The sequence below is a fragment of the Bemisia tabaci genome, chromosome 2 (genome assembly GCF_918797505.1).
Source record: "Bemisia tabaci chromosome 2, PGI_BMITA_v3".
Lineage (NCBI taxonomy): Eukaryota > Metazoa > Arthropoda > Insecta > Hemiptera > Aleyrodidae > Bemisia > Bemisia tabaci.
The window spans coordinates 48,107,996-48,124,573 of record NC_092794.1 but is presented as its reverse complement, the minus strand read 5'-3'; the positions used below and the strand labels follow the sequence as shown (position 1 = coordinate 48,124,573).

At 43.9% G+C, this 16,578-nt stretch overlaps 1 protein-coding gene across 3 annotated transcripts in view; it reads left to right on the top strand.

Annotated features, from left to right (window-relative positions):
- Positions 1 to 16,578, top strand: part of LOC109044129 (uncharacterized) — a 189,807-nt gene that overhangs the window by 168,693 nt on the left and 4,536 nt on the right. For 2 of the 3 annotated variants that reach the window (XM_072297473.1, XM_072297474.1), the window contains exons 7-11: positions 1,707 to 1,745; positions 9,197 to 10,563; positions 14,024 to 14,258; positions 14,560 to 14,808; positions 15,657 to 15,938. In XM_072297473.1, coding sequence (XP_072153574.1) covers positions 1,707 to 1,745; positions 9,197 to 10,563; positions 14,024 to 14,258; positions 14,560 to 14,808; positions 15,657 to 15,938 — 2,172 coding nt within the window. The remainder of the gene's footprint in view (positions 1 to 1,706; positions 1,746 to 9,196; positions 10,564 to 14,023; positions 14,259 to 14,559; positions 14,809 to 15,656; positions 15,939 to 16,578) is intronic. The other variant, XM_072297475.1, reaches the window with a different exon arrangement.

Genomic DNA, 16,578 nt, shown 5'->3' with positions numbered 1-16,578 from the left:
CATAATCAACAACTTAAAATTGGACCAAGGCCGCAAAATAAAATATAAAATAAAAAACCGGGACGTTTCACAGTTCACAGTTCACAGTTCACAGTTCTCACACATGCATTTTCACATATCCAGTTTCTAGCTCATCCGGAAGAACACTTATATGCGTAGGGAAACCATGGTACATACGTTGTTTCTAAATTGAGCCAGAAATTGTAGTTCCAAATTGCAAAATGCGGTCCATTTAAAATTTATTATTTATTGAAGATGCCAAAAATTCCTCGATGCACGTACTATATATACCGCTACCATCAATTTATTCTCAAGGTCATCTGAGACTCTGGCGTCACAATTCGACGTATTGTTACTGAAAGGAGCTGTGTACGTACGGTTTACGTGGAACATAGTTCCCTCTAGCATAAATACGTCCATTCACGGAAGCTCGTTCGAAGCGTGTGAGTACTCACCAACACGTGTCTGATGAATAATATCATGTTAGAATGGCCTTCGAAAGTTCGGTGACGTTTATCGTCAAGTCGAACCCCCCAAACAATCGCAGCCGTCTCGAAAAAAATATTTTTTCGGGAAAATCGCAGCTGTCACGAAAAAATATTTTTTTCACTGCCCTCTGTATTTTTGGGAAATTAACCGTCCCCGATTCCACTGCGTCGCGGGCGGGCCACGATTTTTTCTCCGCACCACCCGCGAAATATTTTCGTCGTATCCTGGAATGATTTCGTGACAGATTTCACGGATTACGTTGCAAAATTGTCTCGATATAGAGGCGGCTCTTCAAGCCCCCCCCCCCCTCCCTCTCCCCAAGATTTGAAATATCGTCATCTGGACACCCCCCCCCCCCCCCCGGAACTCTGAACTTGGGGGAAAAATGTAAAACTGGTATTTTTTACTAGTTTGAAAGTTGTGTACGTGAGAAAGCTTGAAAAGATAAGTCGTAAAATAGTCAAAATTCCAAGAATGATGAGTAAAAAAATTGTGATCTAAGTGGTGAAGAAAGGAGATTCTCTTTTTTTACGCATTTTTCTTGTAAAACGTACTGCATAAAGCATTTCGTTTTTGGTCTATTTTACTACTTTTTTTGCGAGTTTTTTTTTTTTAATACTATACCCCAGAATATCCCCAGAAACTATAAATATCCTCGCTTCAGTGCTTAAAAGACAGGTGTGCAAAAAATGCTCGATTACGCGCCCGCCCGAGCGCGTGAAAATGTGGAAAGGCTCTTAAAAATTTGGGAGGATTAGCAATTTTTAGGGTTCATAGGGACAACCAGGAAAAAAAGGTCCTCTTTTTTTTAAATCCGACGGAATTTTTGTCGAAAGCTAATGAGGAAAATCTGAAAAGTCGGTGAGCAGGCGCGCGAAAACATGAAAGCTTGAAAGATTCTGCACCCCTGCTAAAGATATGCAAGGAAGGGGAAAGAAAATTGTGATGCTTTTTGAGGACTTATTTGTAGACTTGAGCTTAAAGTTTGCACACGGTAGAACCCACGTATGCGGCCTAACGATATAGGTACCGCTCTTAAACCTCTAGGGCAGGTGGTTTCCGAGCGGAGGAGAAAGGGTGGGCCCGTAAATCGGAGCCAATATTTTCCGGAGGCATAAAAAGTGAGTTGCCGGGGTCGCGAAGACGGAGGCGGCCCAAAGTTACCCAGTTCACGGTTGATTTAGGAGTAACAGGAACTTTTCTTCGCTCTGTTTCAGGTTCATCAACCAATTCCGCTCAACATTCCCCTAAGCTCGGTGAGTATCCGGGACTTTGCGCCGGTAACTTATTTTAAAAACTCCCTTGCCACTTAACTTTGCGTTAGCTCAGGTAAGTTCCTCGCTTTAATGAGCCAAGTTCGGGGTCGACGCCCTTTCGGGATCGCCGCATGGTCGCCCGTGAAAACGAAGAACGCTTCGCGAATTTAACGGCCCCGACTTTTCGCGCACTTTTAGCGGAGGAGACCAACTTCTTCCGCTCGGGGCGTTGACCCCTCCCGGGCGGATTTCAGGGCAAGGCGGATATCTAATTCAGGGAAGCAGAAGAACCCACGTGTCCTTGGGAAGGGGTTTCCACGAAAACACGCCTTCGACAGGGTAACCTACACCCGGGAGACCGGCGGGCTGATTATTGAAATTCATAGACAAAGCGATAGACATGGAGGACATACAGGGGCGTAGCTAGGAAATTTCTCTGGGGAGGGCCATGGGACCACCTCTTGTGGTGAAGAGAGCGGGGGGAGGGGGTAAGGAATGGAGGATCCCGTTTTCCTGGGGGGGGGGGGGGGGGGCCGCCAGGCCCCCCCAGGACCTTCCTAGCTACGCCCATGAGGACATAGAGACTATGGAGCGATCCTATTGGTTGAAATGTGTGGTTCCTATAGACTAAGGGAGAAAATGATGGACTAAGTCGGGTTTCTCGTGGGTGGCCGTTAGTTAGTCTACAACCTACCGCCTTCGTCCATTGCAACCACCCGCTTCCACCAATAGGATCCCTCCATATCCCTTTCGTCTTCTTTGTCTATAGCTTTGTCTATCAATTTCAACAATCACCCCCCTGGCGAGCTGTGGGCTGATCATTGTAAATGATAGACTGAGCAATGAACATAGGAGACCAAGGGAAAATGGACGGATTCAATGGAGCCCTAGACAAGGTACGAATTTAAGCATTCTGATACATGTTTCTTAACGAGAATTTTACGTAGAACACGATTCTTGCATCGAAATTTTCTGAAGTCAACTCCGAATTAAGATATTAACGATTTTTTTTTTTGTACATTGGTTGCGGGAAATTTGGATCGCCCGGTCACAAGAAACGCATTACTCTACGCGTGAGTCCAATCGTGTATTACAACAGTCTCGGCAGGCTTCTCAATCGAGCACTGTTCATTTTCCACCCTGTGTTGTTCAAACCATAAACAACCTAATAAACTAATTTAGAAATTTTAAAAAAAAACTCACTTGCGACGATACTTTAACTAACGAGCAGACGCGTTTCGGGCGTGCGGCCCATCATCGGTGCCTCGGTGCGACTCAACTTGCTACAGCGGAGCCAAAGCGCCAAGATTAAGGTTGCCAAATTTTCATATCGCAGAGACTGTCATAGTAACGTTTAGTGAGCGATTTGACTCACATAGACCATTGTGTTTTCATGAGCGGGAGGATTGTATTCACGCGTCAAGAAACATTATATCTTGGTTAGGAAATAATTTTAATGATTTTCGTTGCGAGAATCGTATTTTACGTAAAATTCTGGTTAAGAAGCACGTATCAGAATGTCTAACATCGTACCTCACTAAGTGATCCGTAGGTGAAAGCCGGGTAGTTGCAATGGACGGAGGAGGTAAGAAATAAAGTAACTAACTGCAACCCACGAGAGATCCCATAGTTAGTTCATCGTTTTCCTCTTAGTGTATAACAACCACTCGTTTCAACCAAAATAATCGCTTTATTTCCAAATTGATGTATCAAATTGTCTTTTTTTAATCAGTCCGCTGGACAGTATGACTCCCGTTTTTTGTATCTTTTCATAGTTATAGATCAGGAGATCTATCGAGCGTATTTCTGTTCCTGAAACTTGTGTGTCATCATCGCCAGACAATAATCAGCCCATTATTAAAATTGATAAACCACAATTCGATCACGCGGGAGCTCGTGTTGCCTACACTGAAAACTGAAGGCAAACCAACGGTGAGCTTATTCCGGCTTTCTTCTGCCTCGGAGAAGTCTGAGGAAGAAACCCAGAATAATTGGACCAAGCGTGGCGTGGACGCGCGTGGAGCCAGTAATTTCCTTTACTGTCAGTTTGCCTTCAGTTTTTAGTGTAGGCAACACGAGCTCCCACGTGGTCGAATAGTGGTATTACCGTCAGGCGTCATGATTGCCCGAGGGAAAAAGTTTGACTAGACTTCACCGAGCGCGGAGCATTGAGTTCAGCACGGAAAAGGAAAGCTCAAAAGATGACTTAATCGAACAAAATTGACCGAAAGTTCCCGAATAAACAGTAAAAATGTATGCTGCCCCAACTGCCCCATGGCAGTTTTAAATTAATTAAGTTTATCAGTTCAAAAGGCAAGATTCGCCGAAACTACGCACTGTGTCGTCTGAAAGTGACATGTGACATTGCCTAGAGCCCCGCTTCCCGCCAATTTTGAGTGTAGCTCGAAGATTTTTGGAGAAATTTAAGAAATAATGTGCCAATTTTCAATGAACCAAAGACATTTATTCAAAATCTACAGTGATACGAAAACAGCTTTCGGTGTGAATTTTGGTTCGTCGTCAACTTTCTGGTAGGACAGAAAACAGCGGGCTGAGAATTGAAATTGACAGGCGTAGCGATAGACAAAGGAAAAATGGAGCGATCCTATCGGTTGAAACGGGTCGGTGTCGTCGACTAAGCGGGGAAATGATCGACTAACTATAGGGTCTCCCATGTGTTGCCGTTAGTTTGTCTAGATCTGACAACCCTTGTACATATTGCGACTATTCACTGCACCAATAGGATCCCTTAACTTTCCCTGTGTTCTATTTGGTTTTGCACTTCACGGTGGCATTGAGGGCCATGTGAGGCTCAGCGGGCTGGTTATTGACATTGATAGACAAAGCGATAAACAAAGCAGAACAAGAGGAAATGGAGCCATCCAATAGATTAAAGCGGTCGGTTGCAATAAGATTGTTCTTTTTTCCCATTGCCTCCTTTGTCTATAGTTTTGCCTATCTATTTCAATAATCAGCCCTCTATCGAGCTTTAGATTTGGTTGTCTGTAGACAAAGAGCCAACATCAGAAAAGTGATTTGAATCGTGAGTTCACAACGTATGCAGGCGGAAACAGATTCCTTCGACACGGGAATAATTCCTCGCTCTATTACGGGTTGGCAACTGTGTTGGAGTATCCATTGTTTGAAGACCATCACATTGATTAATGTTGTCCCGTCGCGACGCGTATTTTCTTTCGTTAACGTGGACGCATCCCATCGTAATGTGTCTGACTGCATCGAGCCTTCACCCCTGATTTTCCTCGCCTTGTTGCTGGCTCACCTACGCGGACGCTAGACAGCCGCCAGACCGACATTATTACCGCTCGATTTTTCAGAGGGATCCACCCGGGTCCACGATCAGTGCACTTATCAGTTTCTCAAGGTCACGTCGCTTCTTCGCATGCGCGTAACTGAGCCAATGGAGGTGTTGCATGCGTGAGGAATTTGCGATTTGGCTGTTGATTCTTTCGTAAAAGTTCGCGAGAAACACGATGGTGCCACTGGTTTTCTCTGAAATCATCTTCCAAGCTCAAAAAAAAGCTCTCAAAGTGAGGCCAAAATGGAGGGGATATCCCACCCTACCCTGAGAGTCCATCTCTCTCTACATCAAAACAAACTCCATGCAAAGATATGGAGCAAATACATTAGCAGGGTTGCCGTATTTTCAGTTTTGGAGTCCCCAAATAAAGTGGCAACCGTGCTAATGTATTTGCTCCCTATTTTTGCATGGAGAGTTTGTTTTGATGTAGAGGTGGACTCTCAGGGTAGGATGGGATATCCCCTCCATTTTGGCTTCACTTTGAGACCTTTTTTTGAGCTTGGGAGATGCTTTTTCAGAGAAAACCAGTGGCACCATCGTGTTTCTCGCGAACTTTTACATAAGAATCAATGGTGAAATCGCAAATCTCTCACGCATGCAACATCTCCATTGGATCTGATTTTAAACGTGTTATTTGGCGAAGGGCGTAACCACCAAATTTTTAGAAATTGAGTTTTTGACAGAGTACTATTCTTTGAGGGTGGACGCATGTTACTACTGACTAAATGTAGCCCATAAATGGGCTACTCTAGTAGCCCCTAGTATAAGGATCGCTCTATTTTCCTATTGCCTTTTTTGTCTATCGTTGTTTCTATCAATGTCAATAATCGGCCCGTAGGCGTAGGGGGAATCTCCTGGTTCTTGCTCATGATTGTTAGTTAGGGCCGTCTTAAGAGGAAACTCCTTCTTTCCTCGTATGTGCACATTCATAAGGACTCAAATTTATTCTCGATAACGAGTGTCTAATTACGATTTCTCAGTCAACGGCGGCCCCTCATTTTTTAGACCACGAGTCATTATTTAAGATTTTTTATTTTCGGTCACTCCTCAGCGGAAATACCCCACCATGATAAGGAAAAACACCGTATGAACGTACAAACGTTGCCAAATATCCCCTCCGAAAACAATCATATTCGATGAGAAGTGTGAATACTTTTTCTTGAATTTTTCAGACTCTTTACAGGGTTGCCGCAGTCAGGGAATGCGGGAAAAAGCGGGAAATGTCAGGAAATTTTTAAAAGTCAGGGAAAACCTGGAAATGACACGAGAAATGACGAAAATTTCAGGGAAAAATCCTGAAGTTACCTTTTTTTGCTCTGTAAGAAAGGTCTGACGTTCTGAACAACAAATTAGCCTGAAAACTATCTGTAATCATGCCGTTTTCACCATCTGGCATATCTTCAATTTTCAGGGAATTTCACCAATATGTTTCAGGAAAATCAGGGAAATGTCAGGGAATTTAGTCCTCAAAATTCTGTGACAACCCTGACTTTAGATCAAATTACGAACAGACTTCTCTGAAAATTCGGAAGAAGAATACCTATTGATTTCCCCGAAAATTCGTGATGTGTCAAAGGAAATTTGGCTACGTCTAAAGGCTCATACGGCGTTTTTACTTTACATGGCGGCGCACTTCACCCCTCGAACCAGAAAAGAACATTAAGGTGATTCGTCAAGCTCAAACGGCATGGTCGAAGTGGAGCGCGATATATCGCATCGATTAGGTCAAAAATCTCGGCAGATTTTGAATTTTTAGCAAAGAAAAGGACGATTTCCCCTGCGCATGAGCCTAAAGAATCATTCCAAACCCAAAAATCAGCAAAATTCAGAGAAGCGAAAGCAGAATAGTGTTTGGAAGAAAACCTCGCATTCGATTCAGCCATCGATTTCTGTATCGAGTGCGAGGTTTTTTTCCAAACACTGTTCTGCTTTCATTTCTCTGAATTTTGTTGATTTTTGGGTTTAGAATGATTTTTTAGGCTCATGCGCAGGGGCTATCGTCCTTTTTTTCGCTAAAAATTCAAAATCGGCCGAGATTTTTGACCTAATCGATGCGGTATATCGCATACCAGTTCGATCACGTCACTTGAGCTTGACGAATCACCTTAAAACAAAGCGTAGATGCTTTGATTCGGCAAAGCCACTCCCACGCCTCGTCTTGCATCCGTCTTCATTTTGTCGTGGTAAGACCCACTGACCGCTCGATGTGCATTATGACGCCGGCATTATTCACGCTTGTTAAAAGGGAACACGTCAATATCTCACATGGACCCCGTAAAACCAGCGTCGGAATAAATCTCAGGGCTCATCAGGAGCTCAATGCCGAACTATTTTAACGAGTGCGGAGTCGCGTACTCGACAGTTGTGACGCCCCCAAAAAGGTGTCTAATCGCCTCGAAAAAACGCGTTACGATTTTCACACGTGCGGTGTTTTACTTTCGTTTTCGGCCGCTTTGAATGTTAATGGACTTTTTTCGCTTTCGAACTTCGGTTTCAAAGCTTTTTCCTCCAGTCAAGGACCCGGCTCGGGGAAGGGGGCGTTTATTAAATGGCCCGCTTATAGAAAGTAAAATTCCGCCGTCCAATTTTTCATCCGGATCCCATTGTTTGAAGCCTGTTACGTCACTTCTCATTTTTCGGCGCTGACTTCCTCATATCTAATTGGGCTCGGGATTCCCATACCTACTTAGGTGATAATGTGCAATTGTTGCAGTGAAATATCGAATGATCTTTCTCGAGGCGGCACAACATTTTTCATTAAAATTTTCCTCTTCTTTCTTGAACTTTACTAGCCTGCCGCTGTTATCTAACACATTTTCTCCAGTTGAAATCGGTGCCTTCTTGCTTTTCATTCCCTCTTTCTGAAATCTTCCCGCCCCCAAGGGAAAAAAAGGAAATGTGGTAGAATCTATGAAAAGTAACCTTATCTGTCGGGAGCAAATTGTCCGGGAGAGCCGAAGTTGGGGGAAAAGGTCAAAATTGGCGATTTTGAGTTCTCGGCGGAACACTTGGAACGCTTGGCGAACAAGCTACACGGGGTTTTAGTTGAATTTTCGCACGACAGAGGGGCTAACTCTTCCTTTTTTGTACATATGTCAGAATTAAAAACCTAAGTTCAACTCTAAACTAAAGATTTTTTTTTTCTTGGAACTTCAGTATCTACCTCAATTTTCGAGCTTTCACGGTCATAAAAAAGAAAGAAAAAAAAACTCAATTGCGCGTTAAAATGCCCCAATTTTTCCCCTGTATGCATTGCTTCCAGTTACTCAATTTTGCATTAATTTTTGGAAGATAAGATCCATTTTTACAGACCCTGTCACAAATGAAGATGGTTTATGATCGCAGTCAAAATTCTATCTAAAATTAGGCATTGAATGTATTTATGCTGAAAAGAACCATGCATACCTAAATGAATTGAACCAATGACAACTTACTATTAGGAAGCATGGAAATCCTGTGAACATCTGTTTGAACATCAAATGATACTGTTGGATTCTTTTCATTTACACATAGTTTCTCTCAGCTTAAATACGTCCGATTATTCTCACATCCTTGAAAATGCTCCGAATCGCTCCCCATGTTTGGCACACTGAAAAAAAAATACACTGGATCTAGAGTCCAGACTCTTAAAAACATCGACAAGAAAAAATACTCTTGATTCAATCAGATTTAAGCTTAAATCAAGAACCCAGCCTCTTAATTTGGGCGGATTTCCTTTTGATTTAAGCTTAAATCTGATTGAATCAAGAGTCCGTTTTCTTGTCAATGTTTTCAAGAGTCTGGGCTAGGTAAAGATCCAATGTGTTTTTTTTTTCCAGTGCACGACTGTTAAAAACTGCTATTGACTAAAAATGCTGCGGGCTGAATATTGAAATCGATAGAAAAAGCTATACAGACAGAGAATCAAAGGAAGGGAGGCGGGTGGTTATAGCAGGGACAAAGGAGGTAAGTATAATCGACTAACTACTGGCAACCCACCAACGACCGTAGTCTTTAACAATCACTCCTTTCAACCAATAGGATCGCTCCGGTTATCCCATTGTCTCCTTCGTCTTTTGCGTTGTCTATCAATGTCAACAATGAGCTAGCTAAGCCAAAATGGTATTTTATAAAAGGGTATTTTCTGTTTCAGTTGGATTCGTGCGAGATCCCGCTAACGGTGTTGGAGCATCTGGAAGACGCCAACTCGAACTGCGACGTGCTGCAAGAGCCCGGCTTCATAGAGCAGTTCAGCAAGCACGTGGAGGACCACCTCCAGTCGACAGACCTGGTGGACCCGTTCACGGAGTTCATGACCCCGGCCATCAGCCGCGGCGAGACGAAGAACTACATCAACCTCTCCAACTCCTGCTCGAAGGCCAAAGGGAGAGCCGCCGTGCCGGTGCCGAGCCAGAACCACAACCACAACCACAACGGGACCCAGAACCACAACGAGAACCACAACCACTTGAATGGCTACGCGGTGCCCTCGGCGGGCGCCACAGGGGCGACGCCAACCCCGACCCCAGCCGACTCTTACTACTTACCTACCTCACTGAACATCCCTCTGGCGGCGACGGCCACTGGAGCCACCGCCCCGACGAGCGGCTCCGACGGCGAAGAGTGCAACTCGGCCGACACGTGGGCCTTCTCCTCGGCCACGAACAAAGTCTCCTCCTCGCCCTCCTCGTGGTGCTCCACCCTCTCGACCTCCCCCTCGCGACACTCGGCCGCCTACCCCTCCCCCTCGTGGGGCTCCACCGCCGACCCCTCCCCCTCCCCCTGCGAGCCCGTCTCCTCGCCGCCCCTCAACATCTTCTCCTCCTTCACTACCTCCACCTCCTCCTACATCGAGAACCCCTCCATCCTCAACTCCCCCCACTCCTCCTCCTCTAGTCCGCCCACGTCCATCCTCTCGCCCCGCCCCCGCTCGGCCATCCTCCCCCCGCAGATGAACGGCGACTACGACCCCAAGATCTACCCCAACAGCAGCTCCATCTTCTCCCTCGACGACAACACCATCTTCACGAGCCCCAACTCGGAGCCGACGGTGAAGCACCACCAGAGTTTCTACCCGGAGACGAAGAGCGTCGTCATCCCGTGCGCCTCCAGCCTCCCGCTCAACATCTACGGGGCGCCGCCCCCGTTCCCGCCCCCCGCCCCGCCCCACCCCGGCATCGCCCCGCCCCAAGCGTCTTTCAACAAGCCTCCGGCTCCGCCCGAGCCCCCGCAGACCAAGAGCCCGCTCATCCTGGAGCTTCCCGAGAAGAACTCGAGCGAGTATCAAACCAACAACAACAACATCAATGTACATAACAACAACACCTGCGGGAGGAAGCAGACGAAGAAGAAGCCGGGACGGGAGTCGACGTTCACCGAGATCCAGCCGGACGGGCCCGTTGTTCGCGACGAGGACATGGTCGTCCCCGGCAGAATTAGGATAGAGAAAATGCTTCAGAGGATCCTCAGAATCGCGGCTATCGCTGAAACATTCATCAAGAACCCCAACAGTATATACAGGTGAGTCCCCTCAGCCATCACTTTTTTCGAGTTCCTCCTCCGAATGTTAGCCAAGAGGTTAGTATGGAGGTCTCTTTGCCTCTGGGAAGCAGTGCTTCCATTTCATGTCCGTTAAAAGTTTCGGGATTCGGAACCTTTTTGTTCCAATTTCTCCCACTCCACGACCGTCAAAAGTTTCGAGATTCCTCATAGATTTTTTGAAAAGTTCCTAGAGAGTTCCGGAATACGCAAGATTTGGTACAAAAGATCCGGAACATTTCGGGAATTTCAGAAATTCCGGGAAAAGGAAAAGGTGAGAAAGGAGGGACGGACAAGAGAAGGAAAGACGCTAAAATTTGGTCCAATGATTTTAACTTCCGCCGCCGCGCCGCGCCGATCGCACCGTGTTTGGCGCAATGCGTGAAGTATTCACGCAGTCTTGTAGGCGCTATGCGTTTCCCGCTGACCGCACTGTGTTAGGCGCAATGCGTGAAGTATTCATGCATTCTTGTAGGCGCTATCCGTTTCACGCTGACCACAATAACCGCACTGTGTTTGATGCAATGCGTGAAGTATTCTTGTAGTCTTGTAGGCGCTAATATGTGTTACATGCCGATTGCCGCGCCGAGGGCTTCTCTTTCTCAGCCCAAGTCCTCGTCATCATTTCTCCCTAAGTCGCGCCGTTCCAGGCCAAATTGTGTGTTTGGTTTCTCTCTTAACTCGACTAATTAAAGGTGCTGTCTCTTGTATCACTGAAAGACGACAAAATTAGAAATGACTATACTCTCAGGAAATGAGAGATTTTGTAGCCTTTTCTCGTCAGTAATTTTTTTTTTTTCTAAATCCGAATTTTTTTTATACACCTACATTTAAAAAATTTGCAAAATTTTCCGCCCCCTACATTTGCCGCCATGGGCCGCGGCCCATGTGGCCACCCCCTTAATCCAGCCCTACCTTGTTATCGACTTAAAAACTAATTTCTCGTCTCTTACAACCATGTTTTCTCTATGACCACTGATGTCCCGGAACCTTTCAAAGCCACAGGTTCTATGATATCGTCTTTCCGTCTTTCGAGTCGAGGAAACGATGAAATAACGTGGATACCGTTTTTTAACGAATTTTTCAACACTTGGCTTCCAGCGCACACCGCGGGAATTTTTCGGCGCGAAGCTCTCAATTCGAAGGGGTGGAATCGGAGATAAGGATCGGCCGAATAAAACAAGACGCAAAGTTGCGCGTCATATCCATAAACATCGGCTCCCAGCATCTCGTTCGGCGGAGCTTGGATGGAATTGAAATTGTCAAGAATCGAGTGAAGGCCGACTGGTTTTACGGATGAAACGGTGATGGTAGCGCTGCCGCGTGCGGCGAAAACCGCGCACTCGCCCATGGAGTCCGCCTGGACTTAGGTGTTTCTTAGCCGGCAGGGCGTAGCAGCGGTCTCGCGGTCTGAAGGCGAAGCTACCGGCTGCTCTTGGCAATTTCACACTCGTTTTCAAGAATCCTGCGAGTTCCACATCGAGTCGGAAACGTTGCCAGATATCGCTGAAATATAGCACTTTTCCACCCCTTTATACTCTTGTAAAATATCCCCGTTTTATTGCACGACGTTACGACCGCTCCGATAACCGCTGCCGTCTTACGGAAGAGAGCCGCAAGCCCGTTTCTGTGTGAGCCGTCGTTAGCACGTGCTCTTATGCGTCTCGGGGCTCATCCCAGACTACACTTACGTCTTTCTTCCGTAACACGGCAGACCGCTCGAGCACTTTCCAATGTGAATAAACTTGTCACACTTGTTGATACTGCTTTTGCTCGAGGAGGACCGAGGACAAAACTCTCAGCTTTTCATTTATTTTATGAAACAAAACTCGATAGGAACACAAGAAATGGAAATGCAACTTTACAATAGTAGGTACTGAGCAAAAAGCTGTTATCCAAATTCTAAAGGAAATCCAACCATCGTTTCCGGAGCGTTCTCTTGTAGAGCAGTGGCGTTTGGTGCTTCTCCGGGTACTCTAGGCAGCCAGCAGACACCCCGATTTTACACCCACATTATCCGATGGTCGCTGAGAATCGCTGCTGAATTTTGCGCGTGACGCGCAAAATTCAGGCATCGGGCCGATGACTTCCACATTCAGCTCCCACATTCAGCGTGTGATTGTGGCATACTTCCTTTTTTAGTCCAGTGCGAGCCTGTGCAACCACTCGTTTCAACCAATAGGATCGCCCCACTTTTCCCGTGTCTTCTTTGTATATTGCTTCGTCTATCCAATTAAATAAATCAGCTCGCTGTTAAGAAGAACACGAACTAAAGAAAAAAAAGTGGAGCTAGCAAAGAAATTTGAAAAGATATACCTACCGAGGTGGCAGGTGCAGTGACTGCAGAGTGTAGGATTGAGCGGATAGCTATCGCAGCACGGTACGCTGGTACGGTGTATGTTTTCTGGCCTACCTTAAAAACTGAAGGAAAAATAACTGTGTGTATGAACTGTATACTCTCCTTTCGTGTCGATTCTGCCTTAGTTTAATTTTGAGTCAGGTAACATTACTGCTTTGTAGACTTCCTGATGTTACTAAATACTCAACTTTCGAAGGACTTGTGCAGTGCTAGTAACTTTTCGTGGGGGGGGGGGGGGGGGGGGGCAAAGAAACATCTCATCAAAGGGGGTCTGGGAGGTGTCTGTGTGGGAGTCTCCTAACTCATAAGTAAGTTCGGGGGACTTTCCTAGCTTAAGACGGGGGTCTGGAGTGCCTCCCCCGGAAAAGTTTGAAAAGTTGAGTCGTCTCAGGAGCAGTCTTGAGCTGTTTTCACCGAAAAAAAATCCAATTAAAATTTTCAAAATCAAAGGTATTTTCTCGCTCTTTACGTAGCAAAATCCCTGAAATTTCTAGGGAGGGGCCTAACAGGTCTGGAGGGGGGGGGGGGGCACCTCTGTTTCCACTCATGTTGAAGAATGACTTGGGTACTCGTTCTTTTCATGCCATTTTTTTTTAAATTATCGGCTAAAATGCTCTGCGAATTTCGTATGAAAATATCCAATGAAGCACGCTCCCAAATAACGAAAAACGTGTGGGAAGTTTGAAGCACCGTAGTTTCACCTTTAATATCTTCTCCTTCCTACCAAAAATTTATGGTTGAAAATATTTATTGTGGGGAAGAGTTAACCAGAATTTAGTTTTCCCCCTTGCGCTTCGTAGAGGAATGACACCGAATTCATTTCTCTCCCTTCCAAGTCCATGTTACATAGTCTCCTTTTGCTAATATATGCCCAATTTTTTAGAAATCTCCTTGAATACTTATTCAACCTCCATACACCGAGTTGCCGAAAAAACTTTAAATCGCGGCATCAGTGATACGTTCCTTTCTTGCGTAAAGGCAGTGTTTTTCTTGCGGATAGTATGCAGGTAACGCTTTATGCAAAATACTGCCAGTGACCATCAATCTTACTGTCTAACACTGTCGATAATTTTTTTGTTTCAGTGATTTAATCGATCATTTAAAGAGTTTTGAACCAAAAAGGGAACGAGGAAAACTAGAAAAAATTTATGCTTGTATAGAGAGGTTAAAAAGAGAAGATCTATCCCGGCATCTGGAAGAATATGACACCAACGGGATGACTTTGCTCTATTATGCCGCCCTGGAATGTCATAAGTTTCCTGTGATTCCTCGATACATAGCAGACAGCATCGTTGATGTGAACAGAAACCCAGATCAGGTAATTTTATTAAATTTCCGTCTACATTCTAAAGCATGCAAGCGTTTTCATTCCAATGCATAATGAAGCTAGAAAATAATGTCTCATAGTTCCTGTCAATTAATTTTGCTTGGATTTAATGTAATGTTATAAACTTCAATGTACCTAATGTTGAATCCTTACATCGTGGACTAGCAAATCAGACCAAAACTACCCTGAGTATGTACAATTCAAAAAGAAATAAACTGTGAACTTTAAACCCTCTTACACCTTCAACTTTCTTTTCATTCGTTAAAATTATCGTGAATATTTTCTGTTTCAGAGTTTTGCTCCTGATAATAACTCTCTTTTACACATTCTTGCTGGCCTGGGAGGATCATATTTAAACGTTTTGGCAGAGCTGCTCAATGTACGGAACTCTTCACATGTTCCTATTTTTAATCTTAATAAACAGAACTCCAATGGACACACACCACTTCATTCGGCAGTTCTTGCGCATCATCCACCGCTATTGAACAGCGTAACAGTTGTGAAAATACTTGTAAAGTATGGTGCAAATCTTGACGCTCAGGTGAGTAATATTGCTAACACCTTTACATTCCTTCAATTTCCCTATTTTTTTATTTTAATAATATGAAAGGTAAGGATGGTCGCCGAATATAGGAAATTTTAGAATTTAAAGGGCTAACATATAAAAAAATTGCATCTCGGACTGAAAAGGGACCTCGTAAAATTATTCTTTTTTAAACACTCAAGCTTAGCCTATTTTAACAATATAAATCGAAAAATGGAGAGTACCTAAACTGTATCGAAGCTTAGGTATTGTTAGGTGTATCAATGAAAAAATATGTGTCCAAAAAATTTTAGAAAATATCGTGAGGAAAAATTTAACAGGAATAACAAACCTTTCACGGCAGAATTTTTAAAAGTTCAGCGAAAAAAAAAAAAAATTGTTTCACTTCAGGTACTCAGCGCAATTTATCAAAGAGAAAAAACAGTGTGTAAGTTTCAAGTGGTACCTAAGTTTGTCAAGTTCAGAAAAACTAGTCTAGAAACATACCTACTTCAAACAAAGTTAGGAAAAAGGGTAATTGACACCATGTTGTGTACAATGAATGGGAAGGGATAAATGAGTTCAACTGAGGAAAAGATGAAATACAAAATTCCAGAGACGTTTTATCAGCTTATGGCAATACAAGGAAATGTCATAAAACTCCTCCGACTTCTACACTTTTTTCTTCTTACTGAATCTGGGAACTGTATTTTATTATATAGATACATATTGTTTTGTATTTATCTACCTACTTTCAAAACATGTGACCTGCAGCTCACCTAGTAGTTCTATAAGAAAAAGATGTCTCTGTACTACTTGCAAACAAAGATATTTAAAAACTAAACCAAACTTGAATTTTTTTACAGGATCATAATGGACAGAGACCTCTTCATCTAGCAATACTGAGTTCCTGTGACCCAGTTCTTATAAAAATTTTGCTTCAAAAAGGCTCTGCAGACACTGTGGCAAGTTTGAATTCTGTTGATCTGAATGGTGACACTCCACTCCATCTGGCAGCGGGCAAAAATGATCTCCCTCTTTCAGTTCAAAAGGAAGTTATTAAACAGCTGACGGATAAAGGAGCAGTCTCAAAATCAAACCAACAGGGTCACTTACCTGTTCATTTCCTAGCCTTTGATCGAAAGCAGGTTGGTTTATTTTAATTCTACTAAAAAAATCACAGAATGAATAGAAGCTTCATCATAAGAGTAAAAGCTTTCTGAAAATATTTGCCCCTAAGATGAAAAGCCATTTACATTGCAATTTTCCATCTTCTTCAGAAGTTTACATATGTTTCGATTAAAACAAACTTTGTTCAGTGTGAGTTTGTGGATAAAGGAAAAGTTGCATATCGACGGTGCAAGTCGGCAATCACATAACTTGTTTGCGGTGTCTGAAAATCTCCGCAACTATGTTATTTTTTTAAAGGAGAACAAATGGACATGATTCCTTGAAGTTTTTGCAGAATTTTCCTCGCACATAGAAGAAAAATCACGGAAGTTTTAAAGAATTACCGTTGAGTAGTTTTCCGCTTAAAAAATAAAGTATGACAGGAAGTCTGCGACGTCGCAAACCGAGTTATGTGATTGCCGACTTTCACCGTTGATATATCAGGGGAAACATTATGCATTTTGAGCAGGAAAATACAGAAAAACAAGACCAAAGGGGAATTTTCAATTTTAGAATGCCAGGAGGGTTTTGAATACAGTTACTTGCCAATAAAATTAAGTTTCTTTAGCCAAAGAGCTCGCAGTCATCCTACTTAATTCGTTTTGTTAATCAAGATGC